At 40.2% G+C, this 15,757-nt stretch overlaps 1 protein-coding gene across 2 annotated transcripts; it reads left to right on the top strand.

The window, feature by feature from the left end:
- The first annotated feature begins 1,039 nt into the window (after positions 1–1,039).
- MAPK1IP1L (mitogen-activated protein kinase 1 interacting protein 1 like) lies at positions 1,040–15,667 on the top strand. 2 transcript variants are annotated; one of them, XM_082450498.1, is made up of 5 exons: positions 1,086–1,222; positions 3,357–3,399; positions 8,896–8,917; positions 9,607–10,314; positions 11,321–15,667. In XM_082450498.1, exons 3-5 carry the CDS (start codon positions 8,900–8,902, stop codon positions 11,330–11,332), a joined length of 738 nt encoding a protein of 245 aa, XP_082306624.1. In that variant the 5' UTR covers positions 1,086–1,222; positions 3,357–3,399; positions 8,896–8,899; the 3' UTR covers positions 11,333–15,667. The 2 variants fall into 2 exon arrangements, with proteins under 2 accessions (XP_082306625.1, XP_082306624.1); XM_082450499.1 differs by lacking the exon at positions 3,357–3,399 and having other exon boundaries at positions 1,040–1,222.
- Positions 15,668–15,757: the final 90 nt, after the last annotated feature.

Raw genomic sequence — 15,757 nt, 5'->3', positions numbered from 1 at the left:
TGAGCAAAATATCAAAAACTTAAATATAGCACTATTTTGCTGACTTACTGTTGCCTCAGGCTTCCTATGGCACTGCTTCCCGTGCCACAAGGCACTGCTGATTCACTGCCTCCCATTAGGGCAGGGTAGGTAGTTCACACTAGTGATATCATTTTCCATAGACCACTGCCCCTAACCAAAAACATGTCTTACCCAGGCTTAGGTATTTGAAGTTTCTCTGTTGCTCATTTTTCAGAATGAGAATTATGTGTGCTGTGGAGTAAACCCAAACAAGTCTTCGTTTAAGAAGTTTATAGTAAAATGTCCACCCACCGATCCACTAACAGCAAATGAAAACAAAGAAGTAAAATGTTGTAAGAATATTGCATGCTTTTAATTTTTACATTAAAATATATGTATGTTATGTGTGTATATTTTGTACACCACATAATTATGACATCTTCATTACTAGCTAGCATGTTCCCTGACGGCTGGGGCCATGTGTCAATCAATCATCTTTTGGACCTGACACAGAGTAGGTAGGTAAAGGTTTATTCAAAACTGAACTGTGGGAGAAGAAATACTGATCAGAAAAAAATCTGCAAAGACATCCGTAGTTAATATCGATTTGTCAAGCCATTTGCAAACGTCTTCCCCTTCCTGTATTGCTTTTAGCTCTCTCCAATTTTGGCCAACGGATCAGTGTCCCGGGGTTAGGCTGCATTCACACCTAGCCAGCTTCGCGGCCTGGCTCTAAAGACCGCAAGCGTAGGGAATTCAGAACCTGCCTTCAACCTTCTCTTCAGGAGACGAGTTAGCCATTTCCGCCAGGCTGCCCAGAACGCCACCGGCCACTGGCGTTTCCTCCAGACTGCTCAGAACTCCGGAACATCGGGGCGCTTTCCTCCCGCCCACCGAGAGAAAACAGCCGCCCGGGAGCGAGCGCAAGGAACAGCCGCGCCGCCGGGGCCGGGCGGGCCGCAGTGCCACCCGGGCCCTGTAGGGGGCGCGCGCGGCCGGGGCCGGCCGACCGGAGGAGAGGCGGAGCGCGGGCGGGGGCAGCGCGCTCGAAGCTCGGCGCTTCCTGTTCCGGCGCCAGGAGGAGTCGCGCGCTGCTGGTGCTGCTGCCGCCCCCGTCTCCGTCGCCGCTGCCGTCGGTCGGGCTGCGCTCAGTTCTTCAGCGCTCAGTTCCCTCGGACCCATTGCCGCTTCTAGACCTTGCTGCGGGTTCGGATCTTGCCGGGTGAGGCTGCCTCGGCGCTGGCGGGGTCGTGGAGGGGAGCAAAGGAGCACGCCCAAGCGGGACGCGGGCGCAGTAACGGAGATGCCTGAGTCGCCTCTTTGGGGGCCGGGGGCTAAGGGTTTTTCCCCGTCGTTTTCCTCCCGGCTGCGGGATGTCGGCTCTCTCGCCCCCCAAGGAGAAGGCGTCGGAGGCGGGTGACGTCGCGCCTGATGGGTTTCTCCGTGCGTGACGTCAGGCCTGGCTGGGGGCGGGGCGGGGAGCGGCCTGGCCCCTCCCCCACCCCTTCCCGGGCAGGCGCGACCCGCTCGGAGGCCGGTTCGCTCCGGTTGATCCCGGACTCCTTTTGTTCGTTTGGCCCTTTAGGGCTGCCGGCCTCCCGCCCCTTGGCCGTGACCCCCTCCCCCACTCAATAATTTCCAGTGAAAGGGAGAGGGAGGCCTAAACAGATTCTTGGTGGAGTCTGTGACGCTAGTTTAAGATTTTTCGCATTGTGACGTTTTGGTCATTATTTTCTAGAGGAGTTGCTAGCAGATACCTTAGATGAATACCCCTGACAGAAACGATGAGAAGTGTTGAGTTCTGTAATACTCCCTTTTTTTAGGATTTAGGAGCGCTTGGTGGCTTTGGACCGTTTTCTTCTGAAAACCAAGAGTAGTGCTTTTAATAAATGAGGATTCTAATGTTGAAGCATCGAACCGTACTCACCTGACTGAAAAAAATTTTTTTTATAGCATTGCTACTAAAGAAATACACACTCGTACACGTGGTGGTTGTATGGGCCTCATTACAGGGGAAGGTAGCCTTCAGAAGTCTTTCAGAAGTTCTTTGTTTAGGAGTGTTCATTGGGCAGGGAGAACAGACATTTTTCTTGCTACTGGTGTCTTGAACCTCCTATTCAAAACTAGTTTGTCTCAGAAACTTGAGCTGTGTATATTGGAATGTCCTTTTCCTCTCTCCAGGAGGAACGGAGACCCAGAGACAACCCCTTAACCGAAATCCTTGGGACCAGTGTGTTTTGGAATTCAGCCATCTTTGGATTTTATCTTTAGATTTTAGAAAGACAATAAGGTGCAAAGATGAGAGGTCACACCAGCAGAGTCGGGGCAGCATCCCCTAATCCAACAGTAATATTTGTGCAGCGAATAGGGGAGAATTAATGGAAACTGTAAATAGCCTCACGTCAGGTTTTGCCACCAAGTAAGTTTTATGCCAAACCTGGGAGCATTTCTTGCATTTTCAGAACTGAGAACTGTAGATAAAGGTTTGTGGGCCTATCGTAGCAATTTGTAAAAGCTAACATTTGTTGAGTTTTCGGTATGTGCCGGACAGTGACCGAGAGAGTTGTTTATTATGTGAGTCTCTCAGCAAATCTATGAGGTGGATGCTACTCCTGTCTGCTTTCACCTCTGGGGTTTGCACAGCTCGGCTTGCGCAGAGCCAGCCAGTGAAGTGCAGTGTTACGTAGTCTGTCATACTGTTGGCGTTCACTCTTTTAACCATAAGCAATATGCCCGTACGCAGAGGAAGACAAGATAACGTGTCTGTTTTCCGGGCACTTTTATTATAGGCACTTGATTTACCAGTCCCATTTAGTCTCTCCTGTGACTGGCCCGTTCTTTATAGTTGAAGTAACAGGTTCATTCAGGTGAGCTGACTCAGACATTCAAACCTTGGTCTAGAGACTCTCTGCTAAGGCTTTCATATTCCTCCGGTTTCTACATTCTAACCAATCTGAACTGCTTACACCAGGGGCCCCCAACCGGCAGGCCACGGACCCATACGGACCCGCACGTCCGTGGCCAGTTAGGAACCGGGCCGCACGGCAGGAGGTGAGCTGCGGGTGAGCGAACGAAGCTTCATCTGCCTGCCGCTCCCCATCGCTCGCATTACCGCCTGAGCCATCCCCCCCACCCCCACTTCCGTGGAAAATTTGTTTTGCGTGAAACCGGCCCCTGGTGCCGAAAAGGTTGGGCACCGCTGGCTTACACTTCCCAAAGATCTCTTGTCCCCCTCTCAGCTTTTGTACAAACTGCTCCTTTCCCTAGGGCCTATCGCACCTCATTGTTCTCCCAGACTGCAAAGGCACCACTCCTCGGGACTCCTCGTCTGATACTCCTTTCCTTGTTTCCTTTAGGAGCTTTTCGAGGTGCTCCCATAGTGCCCTGCGCTTACCCCAGGTAACCTACTGTTTAAGTGGTAGTTCTCCGCCATACTGTGAACGCCTTTAAGCGTTTATTCCATGCAGTACTATTCATTTCCCCAAGGCCCAACGCAGTACCTGGCACTTACGTTCCAATAAGTATCTGAATGTAGAAAATACGGCTGACATGAGGTTGTGGGAAAAAAAATTTTTTTAATTACATGTTTTTAAGTAATTTAGAATGTTCAAAAACTTGCAGATCCCCAATTTCTTGAGTTGCCCAAATGTAAATTAGTGTATCTGATAAACGCCAATACTAAAATTTATCCTATATGTTCATTCAAAATTTATATTTTCAGTACAATATATTACCACTACTGTATCCTCTCTCCATACTAAACAAAACCATGCAAAAATCCTGATTTCCCTTAGTGACTCTTAATAAATATGTTACTTGTTTATAACTGTAGATTATTAAATATTTTACTTGTCTGTGAAGTAGTCGGGAATTATAACTGTTTTGCTGATGGGAAGATGGTCTCTGGTTAAAAAGTTTGCCTTTGTCAAAAGATTCAGACAAAAGGATTGGTGTCCATGTTTCAAAACTGTGTAGTCCCATACTGTTTATGACTCCACTACAATTTGATGGCCTATTGAAATATTCCTTTTCCAATAGTCACTAGTAATTTATGGAGTTCAACTTTTTTAAACCTCCCCATGATAGAATTACCATTTTTACTCTAAAGGCCATATGCTTACAGAAATGTTTTACTTTTCTAGTGCATGTTGAAAGAAATTTTGTACTCTTGTTTTAAAATTGCTCCTCAGAAAATACAATGATTGGGCTTCCCTGGTGACGCAGTGGTTTAGAATCCGCCTGCCAATGCAGGGGACATGGGTTCGAGCCCTGGTCCGGGAAGATCCCACATGCCGCGGAGCAACTAAACCCGTGCGCCACAACTACTGAGCCTGCACTCTAGAGCTCGCAAGCCACAACTACTGAGCCCTTGTGCCACAACTACTAAAGCCCACGCACCTAGAGCCCATGGTCCGCAGCAAGAGAAGCCACCGCAATGAGAAGCCCGTGCACCGCAATGAAGAGTAGCCCCTGCTTGCCACAACTAGAGAAAGCCCACACGCAGCAACGAAGACCCAACACAGCCAAAAATTTAAAAAAATAAAAATACAGTGATTATTCTTCACATAATGTGTACTGCCATAAAGTATTAACGGAAAGTTTTGGAAGTGATAGCTTTAGATTATTCTGAAAAGAAAAATTAAAATCTTCCTTGATTTTACACTTTTTTTTTCCTAGTTCAAGGTTGCATTGGCCTCATCTTAATTAGCATAATCCATATGTTTGGGAATCATTTTTTAGAAAATCTAGGGTTTGGAGAATCCCCTGGTGGTCCATTGGTTAGGACTTGGCACTTTCACTGCTGGGGCCCCAGGCTCAATCCCTGGTAGGGGAGCTAAGATTCCACAAGCCACGCGGCACGGCCAAAAAAAGAAATAAAAAAAGAAAACCTAGGGGTTTTTGTGGGGGTTTTTTTACATTCTGCAACTCTTCTCATATTGGAATAGTGATGTCCAACTCTATTTTTTAACCTTTTTATGATGAAAGTATTCTCCAAATAATAAATTGGAATGTTTCCAATTAATATGAACACTGTTTATTCTAGGCATGGAGAGCAGGTCACTTTACTATGCAGTTCTGTAGAACAGGAAGTGACTTATTTCTAATCCCTTTGGTCAGGGCTTTATTATTTCCTCTATCTTCCAGGATTTGATTTTGAATTTAAACTTTTGAAAGCCAGAGTTGTGAATCAGTTTGATATTATTAACTAATGGAATACGATATTTTAATGTAATGCTATGATTAATTAACCATAGGTTTTCAAAAACTAAGAGGAAGATGAGTAATTTTGAAAACCCAAACTGTAAGACCACGTGAGATTCAGTGAGTTTCTTATTTGGTTAGGTTTTCTGCTCCAGAATTAGTGTGAACTTTGATACAGAACTATTTTCTGTTTCGAAAAGGCTCACCCTGTTTGAAAAGAATGTTAGTCTTAGGTAGACTTTAAACTTGTTGTGCACGGATAAACTTTAGTCCTAAGAATTTACTATTGTGTGATGTGACATTTTAGTATAAAACAAACCTTAACATGGGAATGACTAGGTAATTGTATTTGCTATACATTCATGATGTGTTTTTTAATATTATGAATTAAGAGCAGGGTTATAGCAGTTGCAGCAGTAGGCTTCCTGTTCATTTTCTTTATCATTCCTCATGATAACCAAATCATAAATAATAAATCTGTAAATGCAAGGATGGCTCAATATTAAGCAATATATATGTAACTATATTGTGTATTGATGGGACAAAGGAGAAGAACTGCAAGATCAACTCATTAGATGCCAAAAAAAATCATCTGAAGAAATTCAGTGTTGGATTTTTTATTTTTAACTAGCAAAATGGGAGTAAATAAGTCTAGCAAAATAGGCATAGATAGAAACTTTCTTACTGTAATTTTTTTTAAATCTCAAAACTAAAAATGAGTCATATATAAACATTAGAAGCATTGCCAGGAGAGCTGAGAAGAAGACTACTGTGCTCACACTATCTTATTTAATATTTCATTGTTGTTTAAGTCCTAGCTTAGGCAAAAGAGAAAATAGGTGTAAATACTGCAAAGAGAAGGTAAAATTATTTTTTGCTAATGGCATAATTCTTTATCTGCAAATTCCAGAGAGTCAACCGAGAGACTTTCAGGATAAAATAATTCAACAATGTCACTGCTTACAAAAGTAATACACTAAAATTTGAAAGGCTTTTCCATATATGAACAACCAATTAGAAAATATAATGGAAGAACCAATTTACAACCACAAGAAAACGTTTACCATTTAGAAATCTAACTCACAAAAAATGTGTAGGAGTCTTGATTTTTAAAAACTACTGAGTGATGATAAATGACAGTGATGGGAACTAGGAAGACATACCTTGTTCTTGAATAAGAATATTTTATACTTTAAATATATGAAATGTCCCCTAGATTAATCTGTAAATTTAAAGTGTTTTTTGTTGTGTTGTTGGGTTTTGTTTGTTTATTTGTTTTGTTTTTTTACAAAATGATCTAGAAAAAATAAGCATGAAAATATTCAGGAAAATCTGAAATAAACAGTAATAGTTGGTCATAAAATTTGTTTAAAATTTAAAGCTGCCCTGATAAGATGAGATGTTATAGTGTGGATCAGTAGGAAAGAATAGAGTTCACAATACCTTTGGGAAATGATGGAGGCTCTCTGATTTGGTGGTTAAGAGCCTTGGCTCTGGGGGCTTCCCTGGTGGCGCAGTGGTTAAGAATCCGCCTGCCAATGCAGGGGACAGGGGTTCGAGCCCTGGTCCAGGAAGATCCCACATGCCACAGAGCAACTAAGCCCGAGCACCACAACTACTGAAGCCCACGTGCCTAGAGCCCGTGCTCTGCAACAAGAGAAGCCACCGCAATGAGAAGCCGGCGCACCGCAACGAAGAGTAGCCCCCGCCCGCCGCAACTAGAGAAAAGCCCGCGCACAGCAACGAAGACCCAATGCAGCCAAAAATACATAAATAAATAAATAAATGTATTTTAAAAAAAAAAAGAATCTGCCTGCCAATGCAGGGGACACAGCTTCGAGCCCTGGTCCGGGAAGATCCCACATGCTGCGGGGCAACCAAGCCCATGCACCACAACTACTGAGCCTGCACACCTAGAGCCTGTGCTCTGCAACAAGAGAAGCTACTGCAATGAGAAGCCCGCGCACTGCCAAGAAGAGTAGCCCCTGCTCACCACAACTAGAGAAAGCCCACGCACAGCAACGAAGACCCAACACAGCCAAAAATAAATAAATAAAATAAATAAATTTATTTCAAATATATATATTTTTTAAAAAAAAAAAGAGCCTTGGCTCTGCAGTCAGACGATACCTGGATTTGAATCTCTTCTCTGCTTGTCACTAGCTCTGATCTTAAACAGGGTAACTTGCTAAGCTTCCTTTTCTCCAGCTGTACACTGGGAGTGGTAATAGAATCTGCATCTATTAAACGAGGTTATACACCTAAAGCACTTAGCATGGTGCCTGTTCCATGATATATTTACATATATGTGTGTATGTATATATATTCAGTGTTTGTTGTCAATAGCAACTGTAGAATGTGTTAAAGGTAGGCTTGTCAAATGGGTTCAAGCCCTGGTCCGGGAAGATCCCACATGCCGCGGAGCAACTAAGCCTGTGCGCCACAACTACTGAGCCTGCGCTCTGGAGCCTGTGCTCCGCAGCAAGAGAAGCTCCCGCTCACCGCAACTAGAGAAAAGCCCGTGTACAGCAACGAAGACCCAATGCAGCCAAAAATAAAAATAAATAAATAATAAATAAAATTTTTTTTAAAAAGGTAGCTTGTCAAGTCTGTTGAAAAAGATAGATTATTCAGTAATTGTTTGAAAGAACAGAAAGATTTTAAACAAGTTAAACCATAGAAGTACTATTAGAAAGTATAGGTGGATTTTTTTGTCTCATATGACAAACATCTAATTTCCTTAATGTCTTACAAAGCATTAAAAAAAAAGATGTACTACTAAGTAGTAAAATGATCAAAGGCAAAATAGAGTCCATACTGTGTTATTCTATTTATATGAAGTCAAGGAACAAGCGAAAACTAAGAAAGTGATTGCTGAGTGGCAAAGGGGAATTGATTGGAACGTGGCACAAGTAAACCTATGGAGTGAAGGAAATGTTCTGTTTTGGATGGTTACAGGGGCATATGCAACTGTCAGAGCTTGTTTACCTGAACACTGATCCGTGCATTTTATTGAAAGTTAATTATACTTCAATTATAAAAATTGATAAAAGTGGTCCAAGGGCATGAGCATATTCACAGAAAAAGAAGTCTAAATGTGGTATTAAATTTAAATGATGCTCTACTTTCCACTTAATTAAAGAAATGTAAGTTAAAACAAGATGCCAATTTTTAACCTATCATAATGGAAAATGATTTATAAATTTAATAACATCCAGTGGTGAAGAGGAGTTTTAAAAAGGTAGAGTGTAAATTGGCATGGGCTTTTTGAGATGGATTTTAGATGACCTTACCTGTTGACTGTGTATTTCACTTCTATACTTTTTCCTGGTGATAGCCTCAAAAAGATAGGTGTTTAAAGGTGACATGTTCACTGTGTCATTGTTTAAAACAACTCAAACTGTGAACAACCTAAACTGCCACCAACTTGAGACTGTAAACTAAATTATGGATCACTTTTTTATATGATGTGCAGCCAGTAAAAAGGGATGAAGTTTACAGAGGTGTATGAACTATTATGGAAATTTTTCCTGTATAAAGAAAATCATTATATAAATGATTAAGATTCCATTTAAGTAAAAATAGTGTATGCATAGTTCCTTAAAGAATATATAAGAAATTAAACACTGGTTTTGAAATATTCCTTCTTTCTTTTTTTTTTTTTTTTGTTTGTTTGTTTGGTTTTGTTTTTAGGAAAATGTCTGATGAATTTTCGGTAAGTTCATGCATTTACTCTTCATAAGTTCTTTGGCTCTTAGAAAAAAGACATGGTCCTAACTGTGGGCCCTAAGTCTTCCAATGTAAAAGATGCTTTTTGTGATTCTTGGTTTTTGTTTTTGTTTTTTTAGCATGTGATTTTGATAGATGATTTGCCTTAATTTACTTAGCTATGTTTGAAAATGCATTCTGTTGTATTTATTTCTTTATGAATCCTTAAGTAAAAAAATTTTTAAAGGGTTACTTCTGTTCTCTTTTAACCTGATAGTGTTAATAATAGCCAACATTTATTGAAAATTATATACCAGGCACTATGTTAAGTGCATTAAATGAGTTATCTCATTTAGGCCTCAGGTTAACCCTAAACTGTTGTTTTGAAAATGAGGAAACTGAAGCTCAGAGTGGGTATGTAACTTACTTGAGGTAAAGCCAGGATCGAGATCACACTATGTTGATCAGTTGTATTTAGAAAACTTGAACTTCTCTGAGGAATTTGCATTGTAAAGCTGCTATTCGAGGTAACTCCTAAATTTTGTATTAAATGAGTTGTTTTTAAAAAAACTGAACAGCTTGGCTTTTGAAGAATCCCTGACCCTATAGCTTACTATCCTTTATGGGTTTGTAATTATGTTTGGCATTGCTTGTCCCTGAATAAGGTCAATAAGACACGCCTGTTTTGTATTCCAGTTGGCAGATGCACTACCTGAACACTCCCCTGCCAAAACCTCTGCTGTGAGCAATACAAAACCCGGCCAACCTCCTCAGGGCTGGCCAGGTTCCAACCCTTGGAATAACCCAAGTGCTCCACCTTCTGTGCCATCTGGACTCCCACCAAGTGCAACACCCTCCACTGTGCCTTTTGGACCAGCACCAACAGGAATGTATCCCTCTGTGCCTCCCACCGGACCACCTCCAGGACCCCCTGCACCCTTTCCTCCTTCTGGACCATCATGCCCCCCACCTGGTGGTCCTTATCCAGCCCCAACTGTGCCAGGCCCTGGCCCCACAGGGCCATATCCTACACCAAATATGCCCTTTCCAGAGCTTCCGAGACCATATGGTGCGCCCACAGATCCAGCTGCAGCTGGTCCTTTAGGTCCATGGGGATCCATGTCTTCTGGACCTTGGGCACCAGGAATGGGAGGGCAGTATCCCACCCCTAACATGCCATATCCATCTCCAGGGCCGTATCCCGCTCCTCCTCCTCCCCAGGCACCAGGGGCTGCACCACCTGTTCCGTGGGGCACTGTTCCACCAGGAGCCTGGGGACCACCAGCGCCATATCCTGCCCCTGCAGGATCATATCCCACACCAGGACTCTATCCCAGTCCCAATAATCCTTTTCAAGTGCCTTCAGGACCTTCCGGTGCTCCACCGATGCCCGGTGGCCCCCATGTGAGTGTTTAATTTGTTATTTAACATGCAGTAATAGTCCCATAAGCACAACTGAAAGATTGTCTCCAGTTTTGGATGGAAGATTAGAAAGCTTTTAAACCTTTTTTTAAAAGGTGTGCGTATATTAAAAAAGAGTAAATTTCAAACTTCAGGTAAACTTAGGTAAAGCATTTAAAAGGATGAAAACACAATATTCCTGGTACTAAAAGTAGAAAAATTCCCCAAATATCCCCAAAGACTTTGTAATGTAGTAAGCAGTGTCCTCAACAGCATCCTTGAGGTAAACTCAAAGATGTGTTTCATTGGATTTTTTTTTTTTTTTTTTTTAACATTTCTCAGTACTGTTTTATAGCATCACACCAAAGCACAAGTTCACTAAAAGTAATCTCTGCCAGTCTGGCTAGATATAGAGGTAGGTTTTTAGAGAATCCAGGGCAGTGAATGTGTAACGTTGCCCATCTTTAATGCAACTGTCCATAGTGTTTCTCAGCCAAGGTTTTGTTAGATCCTTAACAGTACTGAGCTCAAGGTTATACCACTGTCTGCATTGCCAACTATATGTAATGCTGTGTGCTTTACTGTCAGCCAAGCTGGAGTAGGGTTGACATCTTAGTTGAGGACCCTTTCTTGGGCGTATGACCAAATAGAAAAGCACCCTGTTTCCCCATGAACTGAGCCAAGTCAGATGCTCCATAGGGGCGAAAAAATCTATTTATTCTTAACAAAGTACTAATCAGATCTCCAACCAGATTAATCAAACATCCACCTCGATTGCAAAGGAGAAATACCTTAATAAAGTGCCCCTAAAACTTCTTTTCGTTAGTGTAACTTTCTGCTCTATATATATTGTCTTAAAAAATTACTTTTGTAAATTGTATGCCAGAATAAGTGAGGTGATTAGCTGTTTGGCTTTATTAAGCAATAAGTTTATTTTAAGCCACAGCAAGGAGTTAATAAACTCCATTTACAAAATCTAGAAGTTTACTTTTTCTTTTTTCTATTGCAGTCTTACCATTAAGTTAACAATGGATGAAGAGATGACGCTTTGCTTTTTGAAGTACATATATGTATATGCACTTGAATGCATATATAAAAATTGCTGTTTCACTATTCTTAGAGGGCATTCATGAAAGAACAACTCTTGCACCTCTCAGAAGATATCTGCCTCTTGTGCTTGGATGTATAGTACATCTGATGGAAACAATCAGATAAAAATGTAAAAGTAAATCATTCAAATGTGATTTTTATTCGGTTTTTATGGAAAGTTAATTAAGTATATTGAATAGCTCTTTGATACAATTTGTTTAAAACAAACTTTCGATTTGTTTAAATTATGAAACTAAATACTTATATTATCACTTTTTCCCCTAAATAAACACACTTTGAAAACAATCACATTGTCATAATTTAAACAAATGATGCCTCTCAACATCTTGAGCTGCTCTATCTGTAGGATAAATAAACCTGGTCCTTCTGAGGTTATCTTTTGGATATACATTTTAAAACTGTTGGTAATTATTGTCAGATGTTGAGTTCATTTTTATCCTTGAGCTTTTAGTAAAAACTTTACTTCATTTTGAGTTCCACCTGATTTATTTTTAGCCATATGGGTCATACAGCTCTAAAATCTGCCCTTTATGGAAACTGTTTTCTTTTTAATGCAGGCCAACATGTATATGTAAATTATATTCTTAGAGAATTGGTGATCTCTTTGTACTTGTAGAATAGATTATGATGTGTCCATATTACTTTGGAAAGAGCTCAAGGAAGGAAATATTTCCTTTGTCTTGAACCTCAAACTAGAAGAGACCCTAGGAACTGCTTCATAGTAACAAGTAATTTGCATTTCCACAAAACACTCTTCTACAGGACCCTTCCTGTAGACCCCTCTCCCTCGGTTCTTTAGAAGGAGCACTTCCCTTAATTCCATCCTGATGTGGAAAACTGGCACACTCTAGGGGTCTGTCACAAACACAGAAGTTATGTTTAGAGAACGTTAGTCATACAGACATGACTGTTCTCTTTGTACAAGTGTGATCGAAACACGTTACGTCTTTCAGAGTCTGGTTAAGCTATGTCATCGTCTCTTGCATAGTTTTCCTGAATCTGTTTGTAACGTGCTTATGGCTAACAGTTCAGTTCTGTATTTGTTGACAGGTAAGACAGGTAAATAGGTAGAAGAGTGAGTGCCATCCTCAAAAATTATTCTCTAGCTGTAACACTGAGAATAATCATAAAGTGTAGATCTCTGCAATTGAGTTTAAAGCAGTGTGACTGTGTTACTTAAAAATAAGTGTTGTTTGTAACCTCCAGAATAGCTTTTTGGCACCTTATCTTTAAATCCGATTTTTAGATTTGGGATAGAACTGACCATGTTATTTGTCAAATTTTGAATGTATCCATTAGGTTACTAAAATGTATTGTGACTTTCTTGACCAGTATATGAGAGATTTATGCTGGAGCTCTTACCTTTGCTTAGAAATAAAATATTTAGTAGTTTATTTCTCTTATAGTTAAAATGTCAAGAATGCCAAATGCTGCCAATTTAATGGTTTGATAGCTACCTCCTTTTAAGAAAGCAAGATTGTCACCTTTGAGAGGAACATTCAGTATTTAGGCCTCCCTTAAGTAGATGATAGATTCAGGCTTTCAGAATTGAAACTAATTTGTTTAGATATTTTCAGACTGGGGAATGTTAGACAGCCCTTTCATAGTGGCACAGTCTTTTTTTCTTTCACTTCTTTGCAGGGACAAGTGGCAGCTATCTGTAACACTCTTGGAATCTGTTGTAGCCTTCAATTTATAAGGCAGTAGCCTTAGAAGGTGTCATAGCTTAACTTATCAATCAACATCATAATGTCAGCTAACTCTGGAGGGATGAAAGGCAAAGTGAGATGGCAGCAAAGGTATCTCTCCTTTTGGTTATTTTGGTTGTTCTACCTTGGAGTAAGTTGACAACTCTGGCTTTAGAAAAATATTTTAACACTAGAGAGGATAACGTTTGACTACAAGAAGAATAGGTAGCAAGTTTGGGAATCTGTTATCGTGGAGTCCATTTACTATCAGAGAAAATCTTATGCTAAAGGATTTGAAGGGCCATGAACACAAGATTTGGAATTATTACCCCTTATATTAACTGCTGGTGGCCGATACTGCCCAGTGTGCCCTAGATGATACTGCCATTTTAAATTTGGCTTTTCGAGGATTTTCCAACTGATTTTTGGGAAATTTTTTTTAAACATAAGAATTGAAATCAAAGGGAATAGAATTTGCTTTTACATTCTTTTTAATTTTCAAGCATCATTTCTCAACTTGAGGGAGGGGCATCTCAATTCTTGTGGGTACTGGGGGGCAAAAGGTATTTTTAGGTTCGGGGTGGAGTTAAGAAAAGCAGAAGTTGTTTCAAGGGAGGAATGGAGGAAAGCATCTAAGAAGGTTTTTGTCTTTACAAGGGAATAATGTTGCTTTTAAAACAAGTTATGCTAGGCTGAGATTGGTTTGTGGAAGAGACTGCTTGTTAGAAAGTATGTTTGGTCTTAAGGGAACATGGAGTACGGAATATGCTGGCATTTGGACTTTCAGAGCAGGAATTTTAAGGTAAATTTGGTGGAGATAGTTGAGATGTGTTGAGTAATAGTGTTTCTGAAGTTAGAATCTTAGATTTTGAAATGTTGAGCCTAAAAATGACAATGAAAAATTAAAGTATAGACCTTAGGTCCTCATTCACACACTCAGTCCTCAAGAATCAAGGCTCCTTAAAGGAGTGCCTACAATGCCTTGGCTTGTCTGAACTGGACCCGGCCTGACACTTTTTCATGCTTTTGAAGATGGCTGTTTACAGCTGTGACTCCATAGGCCTGTTTTCTGTAAAGTAATATATTGATTATTTGGGAATAGACAATACATTTTTTTAATTACCCAAGGGCCTCCTTCATTCTTTGTCAGTTTTACTGTTTATTGTTTTCAGTAGAGAATAATAAAAGGGCAGAGAAGAAAGGGGGTGAATTTTGGGCCTTGGTCTGTCATACCACTACAATGGGATATTGGAATATTTTCTAGGAAAGAAGTCAGTTTTTCCCCTGCTTTTTTCACCTCACAGTTATTAGTGCTACCTGTTGTAGTCAGATGTACAGCTTTTGAAACTATTTGTGTGCATCAACATAGCTCTACTTATAGAGTTTAAATTAAAATACTGTGCCTAGTTTGCATATCAGTCAGTTGCCTACGCTTCCAAAAGATTCGTGCCAGTGTCTTCCTTCCTCACCCTGAATAATCTAGTGCTAGATTTATAAAATGCCTGGTTTATAAACCTTGGAAATTAAACCTAAGCACAGACCTTCAAGTGTTCAAGTTTTTGAAAAGCGTAAGGCTTGAGTCAGATGAATCACACTGATCCACTGTACTGTGCATAGAAAGTGGTGGGTGGCTTTCAGGGAAGACTATAATTTTATTTTAATAAAGCAATATTTAGTATTGAAGACAGACACTGTTTGTTTTATTTTCAGAATTCTGCCAAGTAAAACAAAAATTGCCAATAAAATAATCAGTATTAAAGAAATGGCCATGCAAGCTTCTGGCAATAGACAGCATCTGAAAACTGCATTCATTCAGCAGACTCTTCAGATGTCCATGATCCAGGTGCTTTGCCAGATGCCAGAGATACACGGAGATGAAGAGAATGCCTGTCTTTCAGAGGCTTACAGCCTAGGGGGAGGCATTACAGAATTGATGAGTACATCCAGTATTAGTTTACCTGGACAAACATATTTTAGTGTTGCCGCTGGTGGAATTTATAGACTAGCCTTTGGGCGTTTAAAGAACAAAGTAGGGCATAAATTTTTTTAAAGTAAGAAAATGCTTTCAAGACTGTAGTGTTTGTCAGTGCAACTATCAAGAGTGCAAAGTAATGGGATGTTTTTTTTCCTCTAATTTTCCCCTGGATAAAGGCACTTTCACTGCCTGTCACTGATTAGTAGATCCTGAGTTATTGCCATTAAGTAAACTTGACTTCTTATGCGTGTTCTATAAAGCATTTTTTTCCTTGATATTTTTGTATTTTTTCTTGATATTGTGATTTTTTTCATTGACTTAATAATGACAAATTTAATGTATGTAATTGTCTATGCATTTTAAGTTAAACTGCCTAAAATGTGATTTGACACATACACATTTGTTTGTATTATGAACTATAAGCAATCTGTTTGAGATATTAGGTTTTATCACCTGCTGCTGTATTTGTAAACAAAGACAAATGTTGCTTTAAGACATAATTATAATTAGGAATAGTCTATGGATGTGATACTTGACATTTTTTAAGATAAACTTGTTTGCTTTTGTGTATTACACCTGAAAAGTTTTTTTAAAAACGTATTTTCATGGTTTCACAGTTTTTCCATTTATTTTCATCTTTAGGCCCAATTCTGGGCTTCCCAGAGCAAGTCCA

Source organism: Balaenoptera physalus (genome assembly GCF_965194825.1).
Source record: "Balaenoptera physalus genome assembly, chromosome: 2".
Taxonomy (NCBI): domain Eukaryota; kingdom Metazoa; phylum Chordata; class Mammalia; order Artiodactyla; family Balaenopteridae; genus Balaenoptera; species Balaenoptera physalus.
This window is presented reverse-complemented; position numbering and strand designations above follow the sequence as displayed.